Source organism: Oncorhynchus gorbuscha, unplaced genomic scaffold (genome assembly GCF_021184085.1).
Source record: "Oncorhynchus gorbuscha isolate QuinsamMale2020 ecotype Even-year unplaced genomic scaffold, OgorEven_v1.0 Un_scaffold_41:::fragment_2:::debris, whole genome shotgun sequence".
Lineage (NCBI taxonomy): Eukaryota > Metazoa > Chordata > Actinopteri > Salmoniformes > Salmonidae > Oncorhynchus > Oncorhynchus gorbuscha.
The window spans coordinates 133,211-161,035 of NW_025745256.1; the positions used below are offsets into that span (position 1 = coordinate 133,211).

The 27,825-nt window shown below is 40.7% G+C and overlaps 1 protein-coding gene across 1 annotated transcript in view; it reads right to left on the reverse strand.

Moving 5' to 3' along the window:
• The window catches only part of LOC124018162 (astrotactin-2-like), a gene marked incomplete at both ends in the record, with an annotated part of 228,345 nt that overhangs the window by 114,754 nt on the left and 85,766 nt on the right, over window positions 1–27,825 (reverse strand). Inside the window, 3 exons of the mRNA XM_046333427.1 lie at window positions 18,397–18,534; window positions 21,549–21,623; window positions 22,305–22,389. Coding sequence (XP_046189383.1) covers window positions 18,397–18,534; window positions 21,549–21,623; window positions 22,305–22,389 — 298 coding nt within the window. The remainder of the gene's footprint in view (window positions 1–18,396; window positions 18,535–21,548; window positions 21,624–22,304; window positions 22,390–27,825) is intronic.

Genomic DNA, 27,825 nt, shown 5'->3' on the forward strand with positions numbered 1-27,825 from the left:
ACTGATAATTGGCTGAGACAAATTGATGATAAAAATATTGTGGGCGCTGTTTTGTTAGACATTGTTGCTTTTGACATTATCGATGGGGAGAAGTCTGTCCATAATAAAGTGCTGCTTTGCCTTCTTAACAACACTATCAACAAGGCAGGTCCTACAGGCCCTTGTTTTGTTGCACCTGGACTACTGTTCAGTTGTGTGGTCAGGTGCCACAAAGACGGACTTAGGGAAATTACAATTGGCTCAGAACAGGGCAGTACGGCTAGCCCTTAAATCTGGTCCTTCTGTAGCTCAGTTGGTAGAGCATGGCGCTTGTAACGCCAGGGTAGTGGGTTCGATTCCCGGGACCACCCATACGTAGAATGTATGCACACATGACTGTAAGTCGCTTTGGATAAAAGCGTCTGCTAAATGGCATATATTATTATATATTATATGTACACAGGGAGCTAATATTAACGATATGCATGTTAATCTCTCCTGGCTGAGATTGACTTCATCACTACTTGTTTTTGTAAGAAGTGTTGACAAGCTGAATGCACAGAGCTGTCTGTTTAAACAAATTGCACACAGCTCAGACACCCATGCATACCCCACATGACATGTCACCAGAGGTCTCTTCACAATCCCCAAGTCCATAACAGACTATGGGAGGCGCACATAACTACATAGAGCCATGACTACATGGAACTCTATTCCACATCAGGTAACTGAGGCAAACAGTAGAATCATATTTATAAAACAGATACAAATACACCTTATGGAACAGCGGGGACTGTGAAGAGACACACACACAAGTACAGACACACACATATGCACACACTCTACACACACGTACATTCTAATATTATTGTATAGTGGTATTATAAATATTGTATTGTAGATATGTAGTGGTGTAATACTATAATAATTATATGATGTACTGTTATATATTTTGTTTTATGTGTAATGTAAGTTCCTTAATGTGTTTGGACCCCAGGAAGAGTAGCTGATGTCTTGGATCCTAATAAACACAAATACCCTGATCTACTAAAATATGGATGTGTGAATTAAAATGCATGACATATCTAAAAGCCTGGATCCCTCAAAAATGTTTTGTTAACATGTACTGTGGGAGTGTGAATATTACACACAGGTAGCCTTACAAATGTGGTGAGATTATTTCAAACATGCCTCTTCTTCAGACTTTGTAATGCAATTCTGTTCATGCAAAGGTTGACTGGTCTGCAGTTAGTCCAGATGGAATGGGTTGAACCTTTATTTCAGCTCAAGCTAGTAGTGAGTAATGCAGTGAGTTGGTCACTCTATTCAAAGCACATTTCCTCACTCATCTAACCTATTCAAAATCAGAGAGAGAGAGAGAGAGAGAGAGAGAGAGAGAGAGAGAGAGAGAGAGAGAGAGAGAGAGAGAGAGAGAGAGAGAGAGAGAGAGAGAGAGAGAGAGAGAGAGAGAGAGAGGGGGGGAGCAAGAGAGAGAGAAAGATTACTGCTAAGAAAAAAAGAGATAACATATAAGAGAATGGTAGAGAGAAAGACCGAACCAAGAAACAGTTACCTAGAACCAGACTCCCAAGTACATGTGGTCGCACCTTGCTGTTTTGTGAAATTAGTTTCTAGCAGCAGTGGAGATGACCTATTAAAGTCACCGCCTCTAATCACTTCCTAGTCCCACTATCAGGAGCAGCTACTCACTTCCCTGTTGTGCCACTAGCAGTGCCTGCACCGCACTAGCGTTGATGTTGGACTTATATCAGAGCGTACATGTCCCTACGCCTTTTAATAAGCCCTAGTGCAAAACAAGGTTTGACTCAACAACACATCTGTTGCATATAAGCAGGTTCTAACAATGATTATGGCTAGAGTATCTAGCCATGGTAATCACTACAGGGATCTCGCTCTCTCTCCTTATTTATTTATCGATTTCCCCTTCTCTCATGGTATTACTTTGCTTGAGAGAAATTGAGTTCAATTAAAAAAAACAGAACAGCTTCAGGCCCCTTGATCATTTCAGCCCAAAGTCCCACAGCTCTATAGGGTGACTGTTTAAAACTGAGATGTGTGTTTTGGTACTGAGACAGAGGGCAGATGGCATTACAATGGACCAATAGAAGTCCCATATGTTGTTATGAATAAGGCCATTAATGCCCAAATCAATAGCTAGTTGAAGGGAAAATGGATCAGAAAACACTTGATGTACCTTTTGTTAGATGTTCAGTCTTTTGACCCTGTCTAGCAATGCTGTATTTAGAGTGTCCATCCAACATATCTATTTATGCTATTCCCTTCATGTTTTCAAAATAGGAAAAGTACTTACTTCCATTTGAAGTCCCATCTTTCAAACTGCATTAGCAGTCCCACCCAACAATCCCACTTTGATTTTCAGTGATGTCAAGTTGAGAGACTGGTCCTAGAGATTAGGGTTCAAACCTCAAAGGGCATCTTCACACAGGTAAATATCAAAGTACATGAGTTAGTCTTTCTCTACTATACAAAAGGTTAGAAGTTTTAATTAAAATAGAGTAGATCTATGGACCAAAGCCCTGACAACAATTCCTCCTCTCAACCATTAGTTTCCAAGGAAACTGGTTCCAAATTGTGAGGAAACGGTCAGCTAACACACTCTCACCAAGAAGCTGAACACATACACATGTAGGATCTTAATTTGAGCCAGTTTGCTACAGCAGGAAAATAACCTTGCAGAAAGAGGAAATATGAACTATTATTTGGATTATACTTCATGGACATTTTTGTAGGTGTTGATACATTTTTCATAAGGGAAAATCAAATCTTCAAAGTGGAAATGACAAGACATTTTAAACTTCAAATACACGACAAGTTTAAAATGCCCTGCATTGCAGGGAAGTTCTCCCGCAACACAGTGATCAAATTAAGATCCTACATATTCAGCAGCAGAAAATGTTCAATTTCACTGTTTGGGAAAACTACAACTGAATAGCTGTACTGTTTGAGGTTGTGGACCAGGTGTCTTTTATACTGATAACAAGTTCAAACAGGTGCCATTAATACAGGTAACGAGTGGAGGACAGAGGAGCCTTACACTATCCACGTTGAACCCCACGTTGAACCCCAAACTGCACCTACAGGTCTGTGAGAGCCAGAAATCTTGCTTGTTTGTAGGTGACCAAATACTTATTTTCCACCATAATTTGCAAATAAATTCATTAAAAATCCTACAATGTGATTTTCTGGATTTTTTTTCTAATTCCATCTGTCATAGTTGAAATGTACCTATGATGAAAATTACAGGCCTCTCTCATCTTTTTAAGTGGGAGAACTTGCACAATTGGTGGCTGACTAAATACTTTTTTGCCCCACTGTATTTGCCGGAGCAAGTTGGGCAAATATAACCACATTAGCACCCATGGAGAGGAAGCCCTCTAGCATTGGTCACGAATGAATACAGGGCTTACATGTTGAAATCTATTAGAACTGCTATTAGAACCAATCTATTAAACTGTGAGCTCTGACAATATTCCTAGCTCCCCTATAAACCCTACTGTCGAAGCTGCTGCAGAATCCGCTGCCTCACTACCACAGTAGATTAGATGCAATTCCTTAAATGACGCTCAGGAGAACCTCCTCTCACACCAGCAATACATCTGAGCATATCCAATGACAATGTACCAACACAGGGCTCTGAAACATGTGTTAAGCCGAGTGGTGCAAACAGTTATGGTAATAAGACATTTAAGCCTAATAGGCTAATGTAGGCTGTAAAACATGTAGGCTAAGCTAACCTATAGTTTATATCAACGGTGCCTGTTGTTATGGGAATATGACATTTAAGCCTCATAGGCTAATGTAGGCTGTAAAACATGTAGGCTAAGCAAACCTATAGTTTATATCAATGGTGCCTGTTGTTATGGCAATAAGACAGTTGAGCCTCATAGGCTAATGTAGGCTGTGAAACATGTAGGCTAAGCTAACCTATAGTTTATATCAACGGTGCCTGTTGTTATGGTAATAAGACATCTAAGCCTCAAAGGCTAATGTAGGCTGTAAAACATGTAGGCTAAGCTAACCTATAGTTTATATCAACAGTGCATGTTGTTATGGTCATAAGACAGATAAGCCTAATAGGCTAATGTAGGCTGTAAAACATGTAGGCTAAGCTAACCTATAGCTTATATCAACGGTGCCTGTTGTTATGGTAATAAGACATTTAAGCCTCAAAGGCTAATGTAGGCTGTAAAACATGTAGGCTAAGCTAACCTATAGTTTATATCAATGGTGCCTGTTGTTATGGTAATAAGACAGTTAAGCCTCATAGGCTAATGTAGGCTGTAAAACATGTAGGCTAAGCTAACCTATAGTTTATATCAACGGTGCCTGTTGTTAGAGGATGTTCAAAAGGTTGTCTTTTTTTGTAAACTCTTAAATTGCGTGAGTAGGTGAACAGAATGGAAGTGAATCACTTCCAACTTCCAAGATTCACTATTCATAACAAACAATTACATAGCTCTCCACATTTCTTATGTAGGAAATGTATATTTGTTTCTCTCCAATCCATTTGAAGTGTTTGAAATGGCTCAGCAGCTCATTTTGAGGGGAGTTTAGCTGGTGCTTCACCAATTTGTTTGTGTGGATACTGAATAGTACAGCACATACACATTTCAAACTTCACATAGGGCAAGATTGAATAGGTTTTACAATTACAACACAAATGATGAAGGGAAAAAAGGGGGAAAAACAGGACAGGCTTTGTCAAGTATCTGGAAGCTCATTCAGTATTTATTGTTAACTTTACATTTTGAGATTTCAATGTAAAGTCCTCCAGGTGACACTTCTGGGATTTTGAATGCCTTAGTTACTCTTCAAGGGAGGTTGAGAAGAGTAACATGATTATGCAGACGTAAAGTGATATCCCATTTATCAAACAAATAAAATGTTAAAGTACAGTAATTGCCACAATTCTGTTACTCGTACAGAAAAGCTCATGTGTATTGTTTTGTTACGAACATGTATTCTAATATAAACTCTAAAAGTGAATTTCAATGATCTATTTCAATGTACTGGTGTGTGACAGTAGTGATTTGGTAAGGAGAGAACAACAAAGTCACACTTTTCATATTGTCTATAATGTATACACCGTGTAGTGTGGCGTTTTCAAAGTAGGCATATTTTGTTATGAAATTACAGCCGCTATTTGTTATTCGATTCTAACATTGTCAGCCTTGTAAATAACTTCTGGAATGGACTAGAAATGAGAAAATAGAACAACAATCAATCCACTGATATTATTTTTGGTCTTTGGCCATGCAGTCAATTACTGTTCCATCTCCATTTGAGGCTGGTCATTTGCAGGCAGTAATCCACAGCAGAGAAATGTGCTCAACAAAGTAATCAGACAAGATATGAAGCTTTTAGCTTTCCCTGAAGGCAAATAATGTGATAAAAAATAGATACATGTAATATTTAAATAACGTATAAGTGTCTGCACTACCGTAAATAGGCATTTCATTATGACAGGTGGAAAATAGAAAGGGAAAGATGCCGGTAAAGAAAATATAATTGATAAGGAAGATTTTAAGAAAAAATTAAATCATCTCTTCAAGGCTCCTGGGAAATGTACCTCCATGTACCCCTCTACCCGTCCGTACCCGACGAACCACAAGCATCGCTAACAAAACTGCTATGTATAGCCCCCTCCTCATTCTGCACCTGGCCAAGTCAAATGTCTCTGCTCTGACACACACACACGCACGCACAGACACACATGCGCTCACACACACAGACACACACCCAAGGTATGCTGGATCTCTCGTCAACACCCTCAGGGCGCTGCCACTCTTATCTGCCCTTGCTAGTGCTCCTTTAAAGTTAATAAAGAATCATTAGTCATGTGTCACCTCTCATAGCCCTGTCATGCTTTACACACCTACGGCACAATCACACTGAAATGCTTAATGGTGGCACCTTTCTGAAAGCCAACAAATCCATAATAAAAAATGTGCCCTTAGCCCGGGTCTCTCCATCTCTACCTCAGACTCCCTCCCCATCTCCCCCTCCAACACACACACACACACACCACATTTGCGCACTCTCTTTATTTTTGGCAGCTCTCTTTTCTCAGCTAGCTTACATCCTGCAACAGTAACACATGGCTTGCTGTGCATCATCTGAGCTTGCCATACATGCAAGCATTGACAAACGACTCCTCTCTGGAGGAAAATACAGTGGGATGAAGGTGAACGGAGAGAAATAACGGGTTGTGTGGCCGTGTGGAGCGTGCTATCACTTCTCCTCATACATGGCTGAGCTTCTAAAGTGAAAGATAAAACAAACAGAAGTCATCCAAACTCACACCCTGCCCTGTGCCCTGGGCATGCATTTGAAATTAGTAACTGTTCTATGTTCTATGTCACGTGGTACTTCCAATGTAACTGCCTGTATATCATCAATGAGTCTGTCCTGCCCTTGAGCTTGTTCTATATGTCAGAGAATACTGATAATTTATATACATGTAGTGTATGTATTAGTTCACTGGCTAAAGAGTACCTGCACTTCTGCTTCAACCCTGTGCAAATCTACTTCTAATTGCACCTCTGTATCCAAGCCATTAGTCCATCATGAATATATTTTCTGGCACATAGTGTAGATGCTGGACGCAGTAGCATCTAAACAGTGACTCTAATCTACTTGTTATTCATCTGTGCTCCAGCCTTCCCCTTCTGGGTGATGAATCACCTGACTAACGCTGGGAGTAAAGTTAGAGCAATGCCCCAGCACTATAACTGACTCCGTTATTGGTGTGCCCCACACTTGATTAATGCTTGTGTTCCAGCTCAGCCCACAAATATGCTGACTCTCATCAGGTACTTTTGTCAGATCGGGAGTACATTACCCAATCTTTCTTTTCCCATTCTTTACTTAATCTTAATAGAGAAATATGGGACGAATGAAAAATGAGGCACACTGAAGTGATAAAACAAAGACTCATCTTAAAGGCCTTTAGTTTGAGAGTGGTCGTCCCATAAATAATATTTTTAGACAGTGGTTTAGAATTGGATGTTGATTTATTCATTTGTTTTTGTCCCAGGTCCCCATTTCCTGGGGTAGCCTATGGCTTTGCATATGATGGTGGGGATGGAATGTTTGAGGTTGGCTTGATCATGTGGATTGGGCTATTCATCACCAGTCCAGGCTGTCACAAACATCACATTATCGGCAGCCTGGTATTGACAGAGCAGTGTTCTTTGAGCACAGTTCAAAATGCTTGATGTGCCATTGATTGGAAGATTTATGAAGTGTTTTTTCGACAGCCTGGCTTTATTCATCTCTGCTGGGAAGAAAAATTGAAAATAATACCAATCTTTATTTTGTGGGGGTGATGGTTCAATTAGGTTTGTGATGGACCAATCATATTCTAGACCAGGAGAGCCACACCCAATTCTGCCCAGATTGACCCATTTATACAAGCCAATCAGGCCAAGAAAAGTCTAACCTTGACAAGTCTACAATATGGTATCTTAAAATGTCAAGGAGTTTCCCCATGTTTGATTAAAGTAACATTAAACAGCATGTTTAACACAGCATGTTCACCACTACTGCACCTCTGCAATACGCTTCCATTTCAAAACCAACAATAAGCCATTGAATACAGTACAATTAGTACCGCTGATATTGATCTTCCAAAGCATTAATAGCTCAGTGTTATGAGGATATCAGTCTGCTAATCTGGCCGTACATCGCAGCATACCACAGTGGATGGAGATGGTTCATTAAAGGATGTCATGGTGTAGTGGTCATATACTGCAATTGGCGAACCTCAATGGAGAGCGGGTGAAAACCGTATTGTAGCAGTGTGCTGTGGAGATGTAGAGATGATGACACTAGGAAGTCAAATAATATGTTCTAGTCACATCATAAGATTTTCTTTACAGTCATATAATCAACATATTACCAAAGAGCTAGAACTGAATCTGTAAAATATTTGACATGTTCTGTGTTTAGTATATATTTGTTGGGGGGTGCAGAATATCCTGTATCATGTTTACGCATAACGCATTTATCTGACAATCCAACATTAGCTACATTATCAGAAAACGGGGAACCCACTCATATCATCAAATCCAGTAATCCTTTTTATTCAGATCCTCATAAATCAATGTTCAGCAGTAAGCTCTGCCAACATCACCCCCTGCACTACCATACCCATGTTTTAATGTGACTAGTGTATTTAATTCAGAGAATGATTCTTCCCCACAATTGATTACCATCTGGCTTTAAATGCCAGGGCCTTCTCCAGGGATATAATTGGCTTCTGGAACTTAATTAAAACAGACCAGAAATTAAGAAAGTTTCAGAGACAGCCAGACAAATTAATATCTCTCAGCATTTTAACTCAAAAAGTTCACATAGCCGCTTCAAAATGTGGTTGGGAAGAAATTGAATTAGAAAATTGGCAGCAAGCCTAGTCTATTCTTTAAAATCACTATGAGAGAACAGGATGAATGAACAATTGCTGGTTGTACTCTCTTAAAGAGCAGAGGTTTTCTTTGAAAAGACTTGCCGTTATGACTTGTCATCTGTCTGCATTGTTTGCATGGTAGTTGTTTGGTACTTACACCACAGTTCACAGTCGTTCGGTACTTAGGCCTCAATTCATAGTTGTTGGTACTTACAGTGGCTGCTCCACTAAACGTTTTGTGATTATGCTGCGGGATTTAGAGGTAATTTGTGATTTAGTACAATACCCTGCATCACCACATCATTGCTCCAGACCAGCACAAGGGGGAGTTAGAGCACTGATTATGCTTTTGGGTCCTACTGTGTCTCTAACTGACAATAAATGAGCGACATAAAACTAAATAGAAACTGATAATTGTCCACGACTTCAGTATTACTTACTAAAACTGTTGTTACACTAAGGTTTTTATTATTTATTTTGTTTGTGATCTTTTGTTCTTGCTGTAGTACTGTAGTCCACTCCAGACCAGTCATGTTGTAAAGAGCCTGAGTGGTGTAATGGTCTAAGGCAGTGCAAGCTGTGTTGCTATGGATGCTGGTTTAATACTCGTGCTGGCCTCTACTTGGAGACCCATGAGGTGACTGTAGGTTTCTGGTTTCTCTCCCTCTAAAAACAGAAATAAATCATAATAATTCTAATTATTTACAAATTAGTAACAATGTCTCACCCCATGTTCAAGAATGGCCTTTTTTCACCGCTCATTTTACGTTATTTGAAAACAAAATCATCTCCAAAACATTGTTCTTTTTTAAACAATGCAATTATTATTATTATAAATTTAGAATGATATAAAAGCCTGTTCGATATTCTCACAGGTATATTATTAACCCTGTTATTAGCAGGACAATATATATTGGTCATATTGGTCAAGGCTCCTGAGTGGCGCACAATGGGATTGCCTTGCAGTTCTCCAGCTGTATTCACTGAAAGCGTGCAAGGTTCAGGGGGCACGGGATGGGCCGCAGAGCCACGCACAGAAGACCGACCTAGCTCATAGGGAAGGGAGGAGCAGGAAGGGGGAGAGGGGGTGGACCTCACACAGCCACACTGGCAACACTTTAAGTGGCATTGCACTAATAATGGCGCTGACTAGGGAAACATTCCCGCTGTTCTGTTCTTAGTGCCAGTCTGCGCGTTCAAACAAATAAAAATTAACTAATAATGGCATCTTTATGCTTTCGTTAATAAAATAATGATAAAAATACTCTTTCAAAATGCCAATGTTTATTTAGTTATGGATCCATACCAAATTACTATGGGAATAACTATCACTGAATTACAGAAATATCCTCCATTCTTCTATATGTAATTATTGACAGAGATTTTACGCCATATTTTTTGTTATACTGTGGCCTACCATAGGCGACTTGAGTCTCACTAGTGTTGAGTAATGTGCTGTTAAAAGTGATTTAGGTCTTATTTATTTAAAGAGCATATTGAAGTTAGAAAAAATAGGATTTGAAGCAATAGCCTACAACTATTTTAGCAGCGTTTCGCGCTGCTCTGAGACAAGCATGGGGACTGGTCTTGATAAATCTATTTGATTTTTATTTTCCTGAATCTCCATTTGGGTTTGGTTAGACTAGAATTAGAAAATTAGAAGAAAGAAATATTATGCTCTTAGTGTAACCTTTATTTAACTAGGCAAGTCAGTTATGAACAAATTATTATTTACAAGGACAGCCTACTCCTTCTTCCCCGTTGGGGAATTGAACCCCGGTCTCCCACATGCCCACACGACACAGGGATTCTTTCACTAAATAGCCCAGTACTGTAGCCAACGACTGTCACGTTGTACAGCGCCATATTTTCCTTTTCATCCTAGCGGAAACCTAGGTTTTTATTTATTTATCTTGGAATAGAAACACCATAATATTAATCAAATGAATGAAGCAAAACATAAAAACAATCACATATACTGTGTTCTTACAAAAAAAGGTTTTAAATTCTCTAGTACAGCCACTATTGAAGGCTATCAAATGCTTCTCAAAGATTCCGTCTGATGGTCAAACTAGCACTAACTAGCATTAATGGTACCAGTGGTTCACACTTAAATAACATGCCATAGAATTCTGCAGCACCATGCAAACTGCGCCGCAGTACGCTGTAACGTTAAAAGGACGAACAACTGTAGGCCTCACTGCTTGGTACTTAGGTCTCAATTCATAGTCATTTAGTACTTAGGCAATGTAATATTTAGACAGTATTTACTTTTCCCATGGACAAATACAACAAAATAATAATTATCAGAACTGTAAAAACTCACTGCTAGTGAGTGTGTAGGCAGTTGTTCTAAACAAAGACACCGTGTAGACATGTCAACATTGACTGAATTCCATCCAGCCTTGGATTCTTGGAGCAACGCATCAATGCTCAGCATCAATACATATATCATGACTATCATGGCTGACTGACGCAGTCTCTGACTGAATACATTTTCTCATTGAGAGCATCAGAGGGGTGAGCTGCCCCATAGGATTCCCCACCGCCCAACCAAAACGCTTCACCTAATGATATATTTTCTACAGAAACCCAGTCTAATCACTCATAAAATGTTATGTTCCCTTCGTTAATGTTTTCAAAGTTATTATTTAGTTCCTGGTGTGATGTTAAATAGTAATTAAGGCTGATGAATCATTCAGTAGGCTAGCACTCCCAGCAGACAAAAACACTCGCTACTACAGTGGAGTTGGTTGGGTTTGTTGAAATAGGAATTATCTATGTTTCACTGAATAACGTTTTCAAGCATACTTCCACAGCAGAGCCTTTTCATCATAATGTACAAAGGAGATACAGTACTGCAGCAATGTCTATAACAAGCATCCGGTTAAAGATCTATAGTGGATCATTATTCCTTTATGGTCAAACGGTGTTCAACTATGCACACACTGTGGTCTTAAATCAAAGTTTTCAAGACAAGGCAACTATTCAAAGTCAGCATTATAACCATCATTATAAGCACAAAAGTAGAACATTAAGGAGTTTATTTGCTGGGTCCAGATGTCCGCTCACACAGCTGACAGCTGTATTAGTGAGGAGAGATTGGACATGTTTGCTTTCACGCACGCACGCACACACACACACACACACACACACACACACACACACACACACACACACACACACACACACACACACACACACACACACACACACACACACACACACACACACACACACACACACACACACACACACACACACACACACACACACACAGCCCCTCTGAGAGTCCCAATTCTCTCAAATTATGCCACTGGAATGGAGCAGGGAACATGCACTGTCCTTTCATAAAGACATGTCGGCTTCGAGATTAATTGCTGTACCGTAAATGGGGCTCTCTGCTGTGCAGCCATAATGGCAAGTCCTCACTCCATTTTAGCTGGTCAATTTGGTGTTCTACTTCTGAACCGGAATTGAACTTGTAATGAAATCTATTCATCACCAGAACACTACTGAGTGATAGTCAAGATATAGAAAAGGCACCATGGAGTAATTACCTTTTTCTCCGGGTAAAAATAGAGAGAAAATGATCACCTAGCAACACCAGCTTTCTAAAACAACCAATGCAATCATGCCTGTACCTGTTCATACGTTTGATCAGGTATTTTCAAGTGTTTGTTGAACACTGCTATTGATCTCAACATTGTTCTTCATAGTTTTCTCCCATCACAAGCTTATTCAAATGCTCGTCCTAATTAATTGGCAGTGGGACAGTAATCCTCTTTCTGGGACAACAGAACGTTGGAGTAGTAAGCACAGATGTACACTATTGCCAAGGGAGAGCTCCACTCTCAATTAGGCCTCTCCTCCAGAATCACTAATGAAATGCTGCCTGTCGCCATTTTACGTCCATATGTTAATGTTGTGGCAATTAGTACATGTATCGCCTATGAACCACATACTGTAAAGTAGTTTTCAAACCATTATAAAACAAGAAATTGCTGAAAAGTGGTTTTATCAACGTTGCCTGCCTATGCACTCGCATGGTGTATACAGTGAGTCAGACAGTTTTAGATCGAATGCTTAGCCATATCTATCCATCAACCACCACTTAGTTGTTGACATGAGTTGCTGATGTCACTGTAGGCGTTTGTGCTGTGGCTAGAAGTTCTCTGTTGTGGGATGACAGGGTACTATTACAATTTTATGCACACTAACATGACCCAAGTAACATTGTAATATATGAAATCTCTTGTGTGTGTCTTATTAATCATATTGTTTGACGTTGACGGAAGTGTAAATGGTCAGAATCATTGTGGAAACTGTGCGAGAGAAAATGCCCTTTAAGCATAGATTGAAACTAAACAAAAGTATAAACGCAACATGCAACAATTCCGAAGATTTTTATGATTTACAGTTCATATAAGGAAAGCAGAATTAGGCCCTGATCTATTCACATGACTGGGAATAAAGATTTGCATCTGCTGTTCACAAATCTGAAAACCAGTCAGTATCTGGTATGACTAGGGTTGCACATTTTGGGGAATATTCAGAGGTGGAAACTTTCCGTGGGAATTAATGGGAATATATGGGAATTAACGGGAATATATGGGAATTATTGGAAATATATGCAATACCATTTAAGTGTCAATGTTTTTTCCATTGGATATATTTACCATATCATAAGGAGACATAATAGTAAATTATTAAATCCTTCCATTATAAAAAAAATATAAAAAATTGTTACAAATTGAACATTAATTAAATGAGTTGACTCTTCACATGGAATGATTTCACTGAAAAAAAAGAAAGGGAATATTGAATGATCCCCAACGATCCCATCGCGTCTCCCAAAAACATTTTCAACATACATCTGTAAAATGATAGTCTAGAAACTAAAGCTCTGGTTGTCTTCCTCTCAGGCTTCCATGTCTTCTCCCTGGACCTCCTCAATGTCCACCTCTTGAACATCAGACTGAGGCCTCATCTAAACTGTCACTTTCCAACCTTGTTGAGGATGGATTGTTGTCAGGTGAGCCATCCCTTGTATTGGTCAGGTCTTGTATTGGTCAGCCTGTTGTGTGCTTTGGTGTGTGTGTTCCCAAACAAGGACCAGTTGTGCTCTGAGGCGGCTGATGTTGGTGGGATTTGGAGGATGATGGAGACAACAGGGGAAAGAGCCAAAGATCCACAAAGTCCCATCCACCAGGTGGCTGATTAGATATGTTAGCACAACTGCCATATTGCATCTCCATCCCAAAGCCCTTGCATGGAAGTGTACTTTTCCAGACTGCCAAGAACCTTGCTCTCATCCAGGCGAGACACGGTAGTGATGACACCACAGCCCTTGTTGATCTCTGCACCAGACAGGATGCTTTTGCCAGCATACTTGGGGTCCAACATGTATGCTGCGGTGTGTATGGGCTTCAGGCAGAAGTCTTCATGCTTTTTGATGTATTTTAGAACTGCAGTTGCCTCTGCTTGGAGCAACAGTGTAGTGGGCATGGCAGTATGGATATTTCTCTTACATTTACAAGCAGAGTCGGAACATCAGACAGGAAGGTATTGCCTCCCTCAATCTATGCAATGGCCACTGCTATAGGTTTCAGGAGTTTCAGGTTTCAGGAGTTTCAGTTTCTGCTTGCCACTCTCTCCCAAAATATATCATCCAGGAGGATCCTCTTGATGGGGCTGTCCATATCAGCAGACTGTGACATGGTCATTTCTTGGAGACTCCTTCCCCTCCAAGAGACTGTCTATTTGGTAGCGTTGCTTTTTGAATTGTTTATCTTGGGTTAAACGTTTCGGGTAGCCTTCCACAAGCTTCCCACAATAAGTTGGGCGAATTTTGGCCCATTCCTCCTGACAGAGCTGGTGTAACTGAGTCAGGTTTGTAGGTCTCCTTGCTCGCACACATTTTTTTCAGTTCTGCCCACGCATATTCTATAGGATTGAGGTCAGGGCTTTGTGATAGCTACTTCTACACCTTGACTTTGTTGTCCTTAAGCCATTTTGCCACAACTTTGGAAGTATGCTTGGGGTCATTGTCCATTTGGAAGACCCATTTGCGACCAAGCTTTAACTTCCTGACTGATGTATTGAGATGTTGCTTCCATATATCCACATAATTTTCCTACCTCATGATGCCAACTATTTTGTGATGTGCACCTGTCCCTCCTGCAGCCAACCACCCCCGCACCATGATGCTTCCACCCCAAAACTTCAAGATTGGGATGGTATTCTTCGGCTTGCAAGCTTCCCCTTTTTCCTCCAAACATAACAATGGTGATTATGACCAAATAGTTATATTTTTGTTTCATCAGACCAGAGGACATCAATCCAAAAAGTACAATCTTTGGCCCCATGTGCATTTGCAAACTGTAGTCTGGCTTTTTTATGGCTGTTTTGGAGCAGTGGCTTCCTCCTTGCTGTGCGGCCTTTCAGGTTATGTCAATATAGGACTCGTTTTACTGTGGATATAGATACTTTTGTACCCGTTTCCTCCAGCATCTTTACAAGGTTCTTTGCTGTTGTTCAGGGATTCATTTGCACTTTTTGCACCAAAGTACGTTCATCTCTAGGACAGAGAATGCCTCTCCTTCCTGAGCGGTATGATGACTGCTTGGACCCTTGGTGTTTATACTTGCGTACTATTGTTTGTACAGATGAACGTGGTACCTTCAGGCATTTGGAAATTTCTCCCAAGGATCAACCAGAATTGTGGGGGTCTACAATTTTTTTTCTGAAGTCTTGGCTGATTTCTTTTGATTTTCCCATGATGTCAAGCAAAGAGGCACTGAGTTTGAAGGTAGGCCTTGAAATACATCCACAGGTACATCTCCAATTGACTCAGACTCATGTCATTTACCCTATCAGAAGCTTCTAAAGCCATGAAATAACTTTCTGGAATCTTCCAAGCTGTTTAAAGGCACAGTCAACTTAGTGTACGTAAACTTCTGACCCACTGGAATTGTGATACAGCGAATTAAGTGAATAATCTGTCTGCAAACAATTGTTGGAAAAATTACTTGTGTCATCCACATAGTAGATGTCCTAACCAACTTGCCAAAACTATAGTTTGTTAACAAGACATTTGTGGAGTGGTTGAAAAATTAGTTTTTTAGTGACTCCAACTTTTAAGTGTATGTAAACTTCTGACTTGAACTGTATATTGCTACTATAAATCACTGACCCTTCACATACCTAACCATTTTCTTGGCTCTCTTGTAGAGTGTATCCATTATTTTCAGTGCCATGATGTCCTTGAGGAGCAGATTCAAAGCATGAGCAGCGCAGCCAATGGGTGTGATGTGAGGGTAGGACTCCTCCACTTTAGAACAAGCAGCCTTCATGTTCGCAGCATTGTCTGTCACCAGTGCAAATACCTTCTGTCGTCCAAGGTCATTGATGACTGCCTTCAGCTCATTTGCAATGTAGAGACCGGTGTGTCTGTTGTGCCTTGTGTCTGTGCTCTTGTAGAATACTGGTTGAGGGGTGGAGATTATGTAGTTCATTATTCCTTGCCCACAAACATTTGACCACCCATCAGAGATGATTGCAATACAGTCTGCTTTCTCTGATTTGCTTGACGTTCAGCAGAACTCTGCATTCAGCAAATGAGTAGATAAAACATGTCTAGTTGGAGGGGTGTATGCTGGGCGATGAACATTCAGAAATATCTTCCAATACAAATTGCCTGTGAGCATTAGAGGTGAACCAGTTGCATACACAGCTCGAGCAAGACAATCACCAGCATTTCTCTGACTACGTTACTCCATTGAGTCAAAACAGCTTCTGATTCCAGGAGGACCATGAGCTGTTGTTGTCGATAAGGTGTCTGATTAATCATTTTCACCTCAAATAGAAGTAGATGGACGTTTGTCAGAGGTTGCTTGTTGTGAGCGCTGAGGGAACTTTATGCATTTGGCCAAACGTTTCTGCATCTTTGGTGCATTCTTCACATTTGATTTGGCACAGTATTTGCTAATGTACACAGTTTTTCCTTCTACATTAGCTGCAGTGAAATGTCTCCACACATCAGATAGTGTCCGTGGCATTTTCCTGTAAAGATTAGAAAAAAAATGTTTAAAAAAACCCAAATACAATTCCATGTACGGATAAATAGTTAAGTAGTTAGATTAAACAACTCCTTTCTAAGATACATGTTTTAAAATTAAACATGAATGGAAACAGGTGAATTAACACTCCTCAGTTAGCAGGCCCACATGGTTAGCAAAAACTAACTACCAGAAATTGTTCAGTGAGAAATGATTTAAACACACTTTGCTGTAGGCTACCATTTACTAGTTAACAAAAAATAATCTATGTCATACAAAATATATTCACCCCACACAGTATTATAATCAAAACTTACCAGAAAGCATGAAGTCCTTGGCTCAGACAGTGTAGTAGTGTGGGCTCAATAGCATCTAAAGTAATGATGGACTTATTTTGGCTTATTTGAGCTGTTCTTGCCGACTTGTCGTTTACTTTGAAGAATGTCAAATATAAAATATATTTAGATTTGTTCCACACTTTTTTTTGGTTACTACTGATTCTATATGTGTTATTTCATAGTTTTGATGTCTTCACTATTATTCTACAATGTAGAAAATAGTACAAATAAAGAAAAAACATTGAATGAGTAGGTGTGCCCAAACTTTTGACTGGTACTGTACATGTACATTCTCGAAACAGGGGCAGCAGGAAAAAATATATGTCATCTATGCACTTAAATAGCAAATAGAGGATTATTTTCCCGTGGTTAACTTCCATGCCAGCCAGGTAAGCTGTACTCCCGTTGTAAAGATAAGCAATGTGCTTAATATTAGGAAAGTTGAGAAATAAAAATAATAGGCACAGCCTATAGAAAGCTGATGGGATCATCCTATTTTTAGTAGAGGCCATCACTCTGTTTTCTCGCGCAATTGCACAGCCTTTAGAAATGTTACGCAACATGAGCTCATGGGCACTCATGAAGTGTTTGATTAGATTTTCGATTGCATTTGCATTGATGTCATAGTGAATAGAGGGACAATAGTGCTGAGTACCAGGCAATTAGCTAATGACCATCATCATCATCAGAGCTTGGAGAAGACTAATTACTGCAACAGTCCAGTCAAGACCGTGGTGAAGACGACGAGCATGCAGATGAGTTTGACAGTTTTGCAGAAATTCTTTGGTTGTGCAAATCCACAGTTTCATCAGCTGTCCGGGTGGTTGGTCTAAGGCTATTGTGCAGGTAGGAAGAAGCCGGATGTGGAGGTCCTTGTCTGGCGTGGTTACACGTGGTCTGCGGTTGTGAGGCCGGTTGGACGTACTGCCAAATTCTCCAAAACTACGTTGGAGGTGTCTTATGGTAGAGAAATGAACATTGAATGCTCTGACAACAGCTCTGGTGGACATTCCTGCAGTTAGCATGCCAATTGTCCGGTAGTCAGAATGCAATTGCACGCTCCCTCAAAACTTGAGACATCTGTGTGACAAATCTGCACATTTTAGAGTTGCCTTTTATTGTCCTCAGCACAAGGTACACTACACCTGTGTAATGATCATGCTGTTTAATCAGCTTCTTGATATGCCACACCTGTCAGGTATATGGAATATTTTGGCAAAGGAGAATTGCTCACTAACAGGGAAATTAACATGTTTGTGCACAAACCTTGAGAGAAACAATCTTTTGTGCGTATGGAACATTTCTGGTATCTTTTATTTCAGCTCATGAAACATGGAACCAAACAGTTTACATGTTGCATTTATATTTTTGTTCAGTATGTAAATTAACCCTACCCATCACAAAACAGAACCTTAACCATTAGAAGAAAGAAAAATGGACCCCTGATCAGGTTTTCGGAGGCGATCTTCACCCCCACATACAGAGAAGCTTGTATAGGTAAACTGACCTTAGAACAGGTCTCATAAAATACATGTCTGCCCACACATTGTATTTTTAAAGGTAAACAGACCTGACATCCCCAGGGTCCTCTGTCACCAGCACATCAGTCTTGCAACTGGCGATGGGGTTGATTGACAGCTCCACCGGTGGCACCACAAAGCTCTTACTGACTGGCAGCCACAGACCCTGGCCTAGGCTGTAGGACGACCTGCATTGGCACAGAGACAATGAGACACTTAAGTGTCAAAAACGACAAGCATCGTGATCATCCTCCATATTAAACCATCAGCTAAATATAAATCAGTCAGCATTTCAACAGCTGGTAAGGGCCTGTCCTTTTGACATAGAGCCACGGTCATTTTTGTCTGTTCATATTTGTTATCAATGCCATCTGTATCGAAAGCAATGGGGTGGAGGTGGCACCAAAATGCATATCATTAAATTGTGTTTAGCATTAAACTAAAAAGTTAGTGCTTACATGAGGAAAGTTGAGTTAAGAGAATATTGATCCATGCTACTGTGTATAATGTTTAGACTTTGGGCCAGGGGGCTTTTCCTGACCACATGACCTGACCGATACTCTGTGAGTTCCATCAGTCATTCAACAGTGTTATCAGTCATTCATCAGTGTTGTCAGTCATTCATCAGTGTTATCAGTCATTCATCAGTGTTATCAGTCATTCAACAGTGTTATCAGTCATTCAACAGTGTTATCAGTCATTCAACAGTGTTGTCAGTCATTCAACAGTGTTGTCAGTCATTCAACAGTGTTATCAGTCATTCATCAGTGTTATCAGTCATTCAACAGTGTTGTCAGTCATTCAACAGTGTTATCAGTCATTCAACAGTGTTATCAGTCATTCAACAGTGTTATCAGTCATTCAACAGTGTTATCAGTCATTCAACAGTGTTATCAGTCATTCAACAGTGTTGTCAGTCATTCAACAGCGCTACAGCAGTAGTGTTAATATAATCAGTTCTACCACAGCAATTAACATTGTCATATTACACGATTATCATTAAACATTTGAAATAGTTGACATACAGTTTATCACTGTTAATCCCTGTGTATAAACTCTTACTGAGAATCAGCATTGAGTGTGCAGTGTGATCGCTGATCAAGCAACAAATGTTCTCTAAACGATTTGGGTCATTAGCTTGAGCTGCAAATGTTTTATCGACTAAAGGAGTAGGAATATGAAGAGAAAATGTATTTTCTGCAAATGTATTCTCGTAGGCTCAATCAAAACTGCATTTCCATGAATTATCAGTGAATAAGAAACACAGGCATAAATAAGGTATAAACGGAAGTTGTGAATACACAGATATTAATAAGTTATTACCTTGCAGAAAGAATCTGTGTAGATTATCTTTCAGTCTTCAATAATGATACACAAAATATACATTTGATTTGAATACAATTCTCAGATATTGAGTTATTACTCAATATTGTATTCAAATCAAATGTATATTGTGTGTGTCATTATCAAAGACTGGAAGAGAACTATTAGGAATCTCCTGCTAATGGTTTACACAACGTGGCTTAGGCTGGCTGTCATGGCCTTGTGACTGACGTTAAGCCATTGCCAATGCTGCGTTATGTTATGGAGACTTCAGCCAATATCTCATTTTATAAGCTCTTTGTCAGTAGTCATTTAAAGAGGTGCTCAGAGCAGTGGGCAGAGTGCGACCGGCCCTGACCTGGGATATAGACAGGAACACAATGAATCAGACCTGATCAATGGCCACGTCCACTCATAAATAAGACACTGACAGCCAGTATCCCGCTCACTCCGTCCTCTCACTATAGAGCCCATTGATCGGCCCCTGCTCTTCTCCCCATCCATCACACACACCTGGAGGCTTTATCAAAGGTGTGTGTGTGGGGGGTACAATTGTGTGTGTGTGTGTGTGGATGCACGTACATATGCATGTGTGTGAATACAGGAGAGAATCAGAGGGTGATGACAGTTCGGTTAAGAAAAATAAATATGAGATATTCTCAGGGTTTTTTTCCCTATAAACTTCCACACCAGGCATTTGATTATGCCAGGGAAAACAGCTTATTCATGAAAAGCTGAGAAAAGATCTGTAGTGATTCTGACAAGAGCGACAGAAAGGCAATATTTGAAATATAATTATCTCTCTCAACTGCAAGGTAGAGGCTCCGAGCGACAAATTCATCATAGGATTTCAGATTATTCTGCGGTGCCATAAAAACCTACAGCCCCATTTCATATTATTTACTGGTTCACTCTTACATCACCTAGTCTATTCTTATTTTGGGAGGTTAAACTCTGACACCCCTTCCCAATTTCATGACCTCCCCAATTACAACATACCCCAGAAAGGGGGTCTTTTGAAGAAAACCATTAATTTGCCAAAGGCATGGGTTAGAAGCCCTTGAAAGATTCTATTGACTGGCACAGCCACATCCAACTGTACGGAGCATTAGCACTCCTCAGGAAAATGTCACAGAGAATGTCCCTGTCAAGAAAGGCCCGGTGACAAAGACTGGCACTAAGAGTACTTAAAAGCCCTGTCCATGACATACCCTCTGGCTATTTCTTCACAGGCCCGCATTCTCTGTGTGTGTGTGTGTGTGTGTGTGTGTGTGTGTGTGTGTGTGTGTGTGTGTGTGTGTGTGTGTGTGTGTGTGTGTGCGTGCGTGCGTGCGTGCGTGCGTGCGTGCGTGCGTGCGTATGTATTATTGTGTACTATCGGTCATACACTATTGTGTGTGTGCTATTGTCCCTGTCAAGAAAGGCCCGGTGACAAAGACTGGCACTAAGAGTACTTAAAAGCCCTGTCCATGACATACCCTCTGGCTATTTCTTCACAGGCCCGCATTCTCTGTGTGTGTGTGTGTGTGTGTGTGTGTGTGTGTGTGTGTGTGTGTGTGTGTGTGTGTGTGTGTGTGTGTGTGTGTGCGTGCGTGCGTGCGTGCGTGCGTGCGTGCGTGTGTGCGTGCGTATGTATTATTGTGTACTATCGGTCATACACTATTGTGTGTGTGCTATTGTGTTCAGAGCAGAAGCAGAGGGGGTTTATGGAGGTGACAATCACACAGTCCCAGATCCTATAGTGCGTGGAAGTGGCTGGTAGTGTACACAACGTTCCAGTTTCCCCAGACTTCAAAGTAGTTGATTTGAAAGACATTATTTTGGCAGACCACCAGCTATGCTCTCAGACGAGGGCGCTTGGATTAACATGTCTCCTCACCTGAATATCTTTTCTGGCGTTTGCTCCCCTGTGACGAGGTCATAACCCTTCTCCAGGTTAGTGTAGGGCCAGGGACTGGGGAGAGAGGACCATTGTATGTATACACTGAACAATGCACATGTATAAACACACTCTTCTTATACATTCATGCACGATCAAAATAAGCTAAATTGCAGAGGAAAAATCAGAGGCAGGAAAATTTTAATACACCATATAACAAAATGAATAGATTAATAAGTAAGTGAGTTGATATACAGTACAGGTTTCTGCTCAGTACAACATAATTATGCAAGGTCATGTTATACAATTAACTCTGGCTTTAAATACCAAAGATGATCCTCCTTTACTCTTGAATTGGCGAAATGGGATTGGATCTGTGATTGGTGGGTGGGGACCGAGTTCATCATGATGATGGGGGATTTGCATAGCTAGAGGAGGCTGCCGTTTTATTGGCCCAGCTGTTGGGCCAGTCGAGTTAATCAGCATGCAGAGTCTGAGTCAGGAAGAGAGCTTACACTTGACTGGGCACAAGGCAAGGTGATGAATGTCTCATCTCCCTCTCCCTTTCTCTCTGTTTCTATCTCTCTCCCCATCTTACCCTCTCTATCACTCTCCCTCCCTTCTCTCCCCCTATCCCTCCCTCCCTATCCATTTCCCTTTCGCTCTCTCCCGCCCCCTCTCACTCTGCCTTTCTTCTCCTCTTGTCTCATCAGTGAGGTGACAGTGAGTGTGCAGGGCAGAGCCGGCAGGACTCACCCTTCGTTGCGTCCCCAGTCACTGCGAACACAGAGATGTTTATGCACCGGGTCAGTGGAATAGCCCTCATGACAGCTGCATTCACCTGCAGGATGGAGGGGGAACAAAGTGACAGATATATGAATTCCTCCCGCAGCCGAATAAATTATCCCGTGTGTCTTCCAGGGCCTCCCAGCTCATCCATAATTAGGCAATAATCAGTTAATCAGTTGGCATTGGACTTAGTTTGGCAGCAACTGCTCAACACCAATCTCCCGCCTCTTCTCTAACAATAGCAAGCCTCACCTCAATCTCCACCTCAGACATGCTGGAACTCTAAATTGGAGTAAATACGCCTCCCTACAACTTCAACACTCACCCCCTTCTCTACCCCTGGCATGTTCTGATCCACCCATGGTGTCTTATAAATTTCACATTCTCTTTATTCTAGACACTGTCTGACCATGAACATTTAACCCCAAACACTCTGGGTTAAAAAAACACTGTGGGGCTTCCTAGTGGCCAGCGGTCTAAGGCACTGCATCACAGTGCTTGAGGTGTCACTACAGGTCCGGGTTCGATCCCGGGCTGTGTCGCAGCCGGCCGCGACCGGGAGACCTATGAGGATGTGCACAATTTGCCCAGCACAGTCCGGGTTAGGGGAGGGTATGGCAGGCCGGGATGTCCTTGTCCCATCGCGATCTAGCGACTCCTGTGGCAGGCCAGGCGCATGCACTCTGACACAGTCACCAGTTGGACTGTGTTTCCTCCGACACATTGGTGCATCTGGCTTCCGATTTAAGTGAGAAGTGCAGCTTGGCAGGGTCGTGTTTCAGAGGATGCATGGCTCTCGACCTTCGCCTCTCCCGAGTCCATACAGGATTTGCAACGATGGGACAATCTGCCACTACCAATTGGATATCACAAAATTGGGGAGAAAATTGGGGCAAATTTAAAAGAAAAATGTAATCAAACCTCTCCACTCTTGACTCACAGTACTCTCTCCATCCCCCATCAACAAGAACAACTTTCCAAACCATTGCTGTAACAAGCTCTAACCTCCAACAGCACTCTAACCACAACCCTGCACACATCTAATACACTTATCTAGTTACTCTCTACTTCACTCCCTCCATCTTTAACAACCCTCCTCTACAACAAACCTTCATGTTCTCTCCCTGACTCCATCTCTACCACCACCCATTCCTGAACTCTCTCTCACCTGGCATCTAGCTACATGTACTTCACACCCAGTCCTCTCTTAATGACGCCCATCAGATGTATTCTCTGAGGAAAAAGCATGTATTTACCTCTACGATGCACCACACATACACAGGGGCCATCATATAGTATTCTCCTTCTATTTTGTAAGCAACTCCTATGAAATTGTAGATATATCGGTAGGAAGTACCATCACAACAATATAACATATGACCGTGGTACGTCTTGGTGTGATGTATACTTGAAATGGCCAGGCTTTTTCCTCTTGACCCCATCCCTCTATCAACTAAAACCAACATTCAGTTTCACTTTGGACACGCAACATTTTCAATGGCAGAAAGCAAACATTCAATTCATAGCTTTCATGGTAGACTACTGTATGACAAAAGCATAGTGGCAACAGTGCCTTTGAAAAGATAGATGCCAAGGATAAGGGGGTGGTGCTCTGAAAAGGTAGTGTTCCATAGCACAACACAAACAGTGCAAGGACACTTCGCTAAAACAGCAAAGGTGTAAAGCAAAGTGAATTATGAATCTGCACATACTGTATCTACAAAACAACTAAAAAAAATAAAGAATGAATGCAAAAGTCAACAAAAATTGAGAAGAGTAAAACGCGGCTTTTGATAATCATTGTATCTTTTTCCCTCTCACCTCTGCTCGGATGAAAGCATCATCCAAGGTGGAGGGGGGGGGGGTGGTACAGTATGGCACATGATGCATCTTTCATTTCACGTGTTTTTAATCCATACATAATCATAGCAGGGGGAAAGCGCCAGGCCTGTTCTACCCAGGCCTCAGGGAGCTGATTTATGATCTCTCAGTAGATTTGAGGCGGCAGATTCATAAAACGTTTTTTTTTAAGATGTAAAAAACAAACACTGAATGAGGGGAAAGCGCCCTCTGTGTCTTCTGCCATGCAGGCATTATCACTGCTCTGTGGTTTACATTGCCTCTCATCCCAACCCAGCCCTGAGTCTTACTGCAGAACATTGCATTTCTCAACACTCCTCTGATGTTACAGAAATAAGTCGTTTTCTATGGGCCTATGGAACATCTTGAGTTGCGGAGTGAGGGACTAATACAGGCATTATCCAGGCATTATCCAGGCATTATCCAGGCATTATCACTGCACTATGGTTCAGGCTGCCTCTCATCCACCAAAGCCCCAGTCTACCGCTGAACATTTTGTTCCTGAATGTCACTCTGTTGTTACAGAACTATACAGTGTTTTGCTATGGACCTATGTGACCATTTGAATTGGGGGAGTGGGTAACAAATGTCTGTTGTCAAATGACCTCCGCTGGGGGCACTTGAGTCTTACTGACTGACAGGAAAATGATGATCACGTTGTTTATCTAACTGCAGACAATTCTTTCTCAGGGAGAATACCTTCCTACTTTTGATATTCTCATCCTCACCTCTTACTTGTTGAAATGTATATGGGATGTTCACTACTCATTTTTTCATTAACCTCATTAAAGTTTTTTTGGTAAATATTTTCTGAACTATTTCTTGAACTTGTAAGTAAGCATTTCACGGTAAGGTCTACCTACACCTGTTGTAATCGGCACATGTGACAAATATAATTTGATATAATTTGATAATATTCAAATGGTAGTCAGAGTGAAAAACACAATAAACAAAATTAAAAAACAGTTCTTTCTCAGTATCTATATAATAATAATTTGGTGGGTGCTTATAGCTGTCCTATTTCACATATGTACATATATTTCACATATGTGTGTACTAATTCAATTCCAAATTTCAAAAACGGCGCTTTACCCACATGTGTTCTGGCTCTGGCCCAACCCATCGGATTCTGAGACCAATCAGACGCTCTAGAATGGATTTCCATTCTAGAAATCTTCGGGAGGGACTCAGATCCAAACTCACTGCGGAGAGGGAACGTCTGTGGGCATGGCGTAGCGTTTTGGCTGGAGGAAGGAGTTTTGTTAGCCAGTAAATGATTTCATATGGTCAAACTACGATTATGGAGATTTGTACACAGTTGTGCATAGCTCCATATGCGCCACTAGCGTGAAAAACCTATAAAAATGCATTGTCATTGGCGGTAAAAGTCGGCCATAACAATAGCATTGCACAGAATAACCCTCCTGTTGACTGGCCCATGGTCCCTCATGGGGTTATAACACTGAAATAAATATATTAGCAGGAGTCATGAAAAACCATTCACATTTTATCACCAAGTTCTTAATAATTCATTAAGTGAGTTTATGAGCCGGGGACATAACGGATTCAGGCACAAGCACCTTGGCTAGCAGGGAACAGCTACTGCCTTAATGATGTGAGAATGTGCACCAATTTCTTGTGTTGCTAGCTACCTGCTGAATGGCAAACTGAAAGGCCTTGATGTCGGAGGTGAGAGCTTCCTTTGCTCATAAAGGAACATTTCATCCTTCTTTTGTCAGAAGCTTTTAATGAGGATTTTTAAAAAACGAATATGAATATTGTACCTGTAACCACCCCAACAAAAAATGGCAAAACAAAACTAAATGTTGTTGTCAAAAAAAGGTAATATGTTGAGGGATGATAATTCAGAGCAATTACTTCAGGAATTTCACAAATGTAAGGCAATTATAGAGTCTAAAGTACCGAGGCTGGGTTTCTACTAAGCTGACATATGGAATATTTTAAAGTTGATAATACCAAGGATAATTTAGCTATTTGATTGTACATTTTAAGACCCCTGTAGGTATAAAAAAAATTGTATTAGATGATGAAACATTGAATTTTGACAAAGTATGTTTTAAAGTGTCTGTTCTGTAGCTCAGTTGGTAGAGCATGGCGCTTGTAACGCCAGGGTAGTGGGTTCAATCCCCGGGACCACCCATACGTAGAATGTATGCACACATGACTGTAAGTCGCTTTGGATAAAAGCGTCTGCTAAATGGCTTTTTTTTTTTTTTTTTTTTTTTTTTTTTTTTTTTTTTTTATCTAAAAGAGATCATTGAAAAGGTCAGGAAATCACTTCAATATTATTTTGTACCCTTATTTAAAGGGATACTTCAGGACTTCCCCAGAGTCAGATGAACTTGTGAATAACATTGTTATGTCTCTGTGTCGCAAGCCAATGCTAACTTGTACTTCTCTCCTGCATCTTCCTCTCTCTCTTTCTCTTTCTGGATCTATCGCTATGTCTCGCCTTCTTTCTCTCACACACATGCACATGCATTTCTCACTCGCTCATCTCATCTCTAAAATCTTCCCAACAAACTCTTTCATAAATGCTTTTGGCAACCAGAATCCCTCATCAGCGCATTTCTTGTTTTCTAAATGAAAGCCAAACTGAAAAACAGTAGAGTGAGCGTTAACTGGAGACTAGGGCTGTTGCGGTAACCATATTACCGCCACACCAGGGGTCATGAGTCATGAAGTCAGTTAAATTTCACGTGACCATTTAGTCACGGTAATTAGGCTTCTTCAAGCTCTGATACCGCTGATGGTCATTAATAGTCTACCAAACCTGCTAACTGGCTGGTACTCAGCACTCTATTGTCCCTCTAATCACTCTGACATCAATGCAAACGCATTTGAAAATCGAATCAAACACTTCATGAGTGCCCATGAGCTCATGTTGCGCAATATTTCTATAGGCTATGCAACTGAGTGATGGCCTCTATTAAAAAAGAAGACCATCCCTTCAGCTTTATATAGGCTTTGCCTACTATATTTATTTCTCTACTTTCCTAATATTAAACACATTGCTTATCTTTACTTAGGAGTATAGCCTACCTGGCTGGCATGAACATAAACCATGGGGAATAGCGTCCTCCATTCGCTATTTAAGTGCACAGATTAAATTAGTTTTTTCCTCAGCTCCTGTTTCGATACAGGCGCATGATAATGGTCCATTATAAATCAAAACAAATGTCACACATATTATTTAGTGTATGTAAAGACCAGATTAAATCAAGAATAGTCTGATGGGTGACAATTCTAACCTATCACCTGTGAATTATATATTATGATTTGTGAATGATGCCTAGCATAAGAAACAATGCCCTTTTTTTGCAACTTAAAAGAAAATCATAGTCACACACCTCGTGTAGCCTAGCCCATAGGCCTATATGTTTTAATAAGGTTTGTATCACAACTAAAGTGTCCAAATAACTTCTTCAAATGAAGCACATGAATCCGCTTTAGAAGGAGTGTAGAGCCTAAGTGGTAAACAGAAGCAGCGTGTGAGTTTCAAGTTTGGGGAAGATCATTTTCACCATAAAAACACTTATAATAAAAGCATTAAATGCATAAATCGCATTTGTGGTCACTTTTGATAATGGTGTTTTCCGCTAATGGA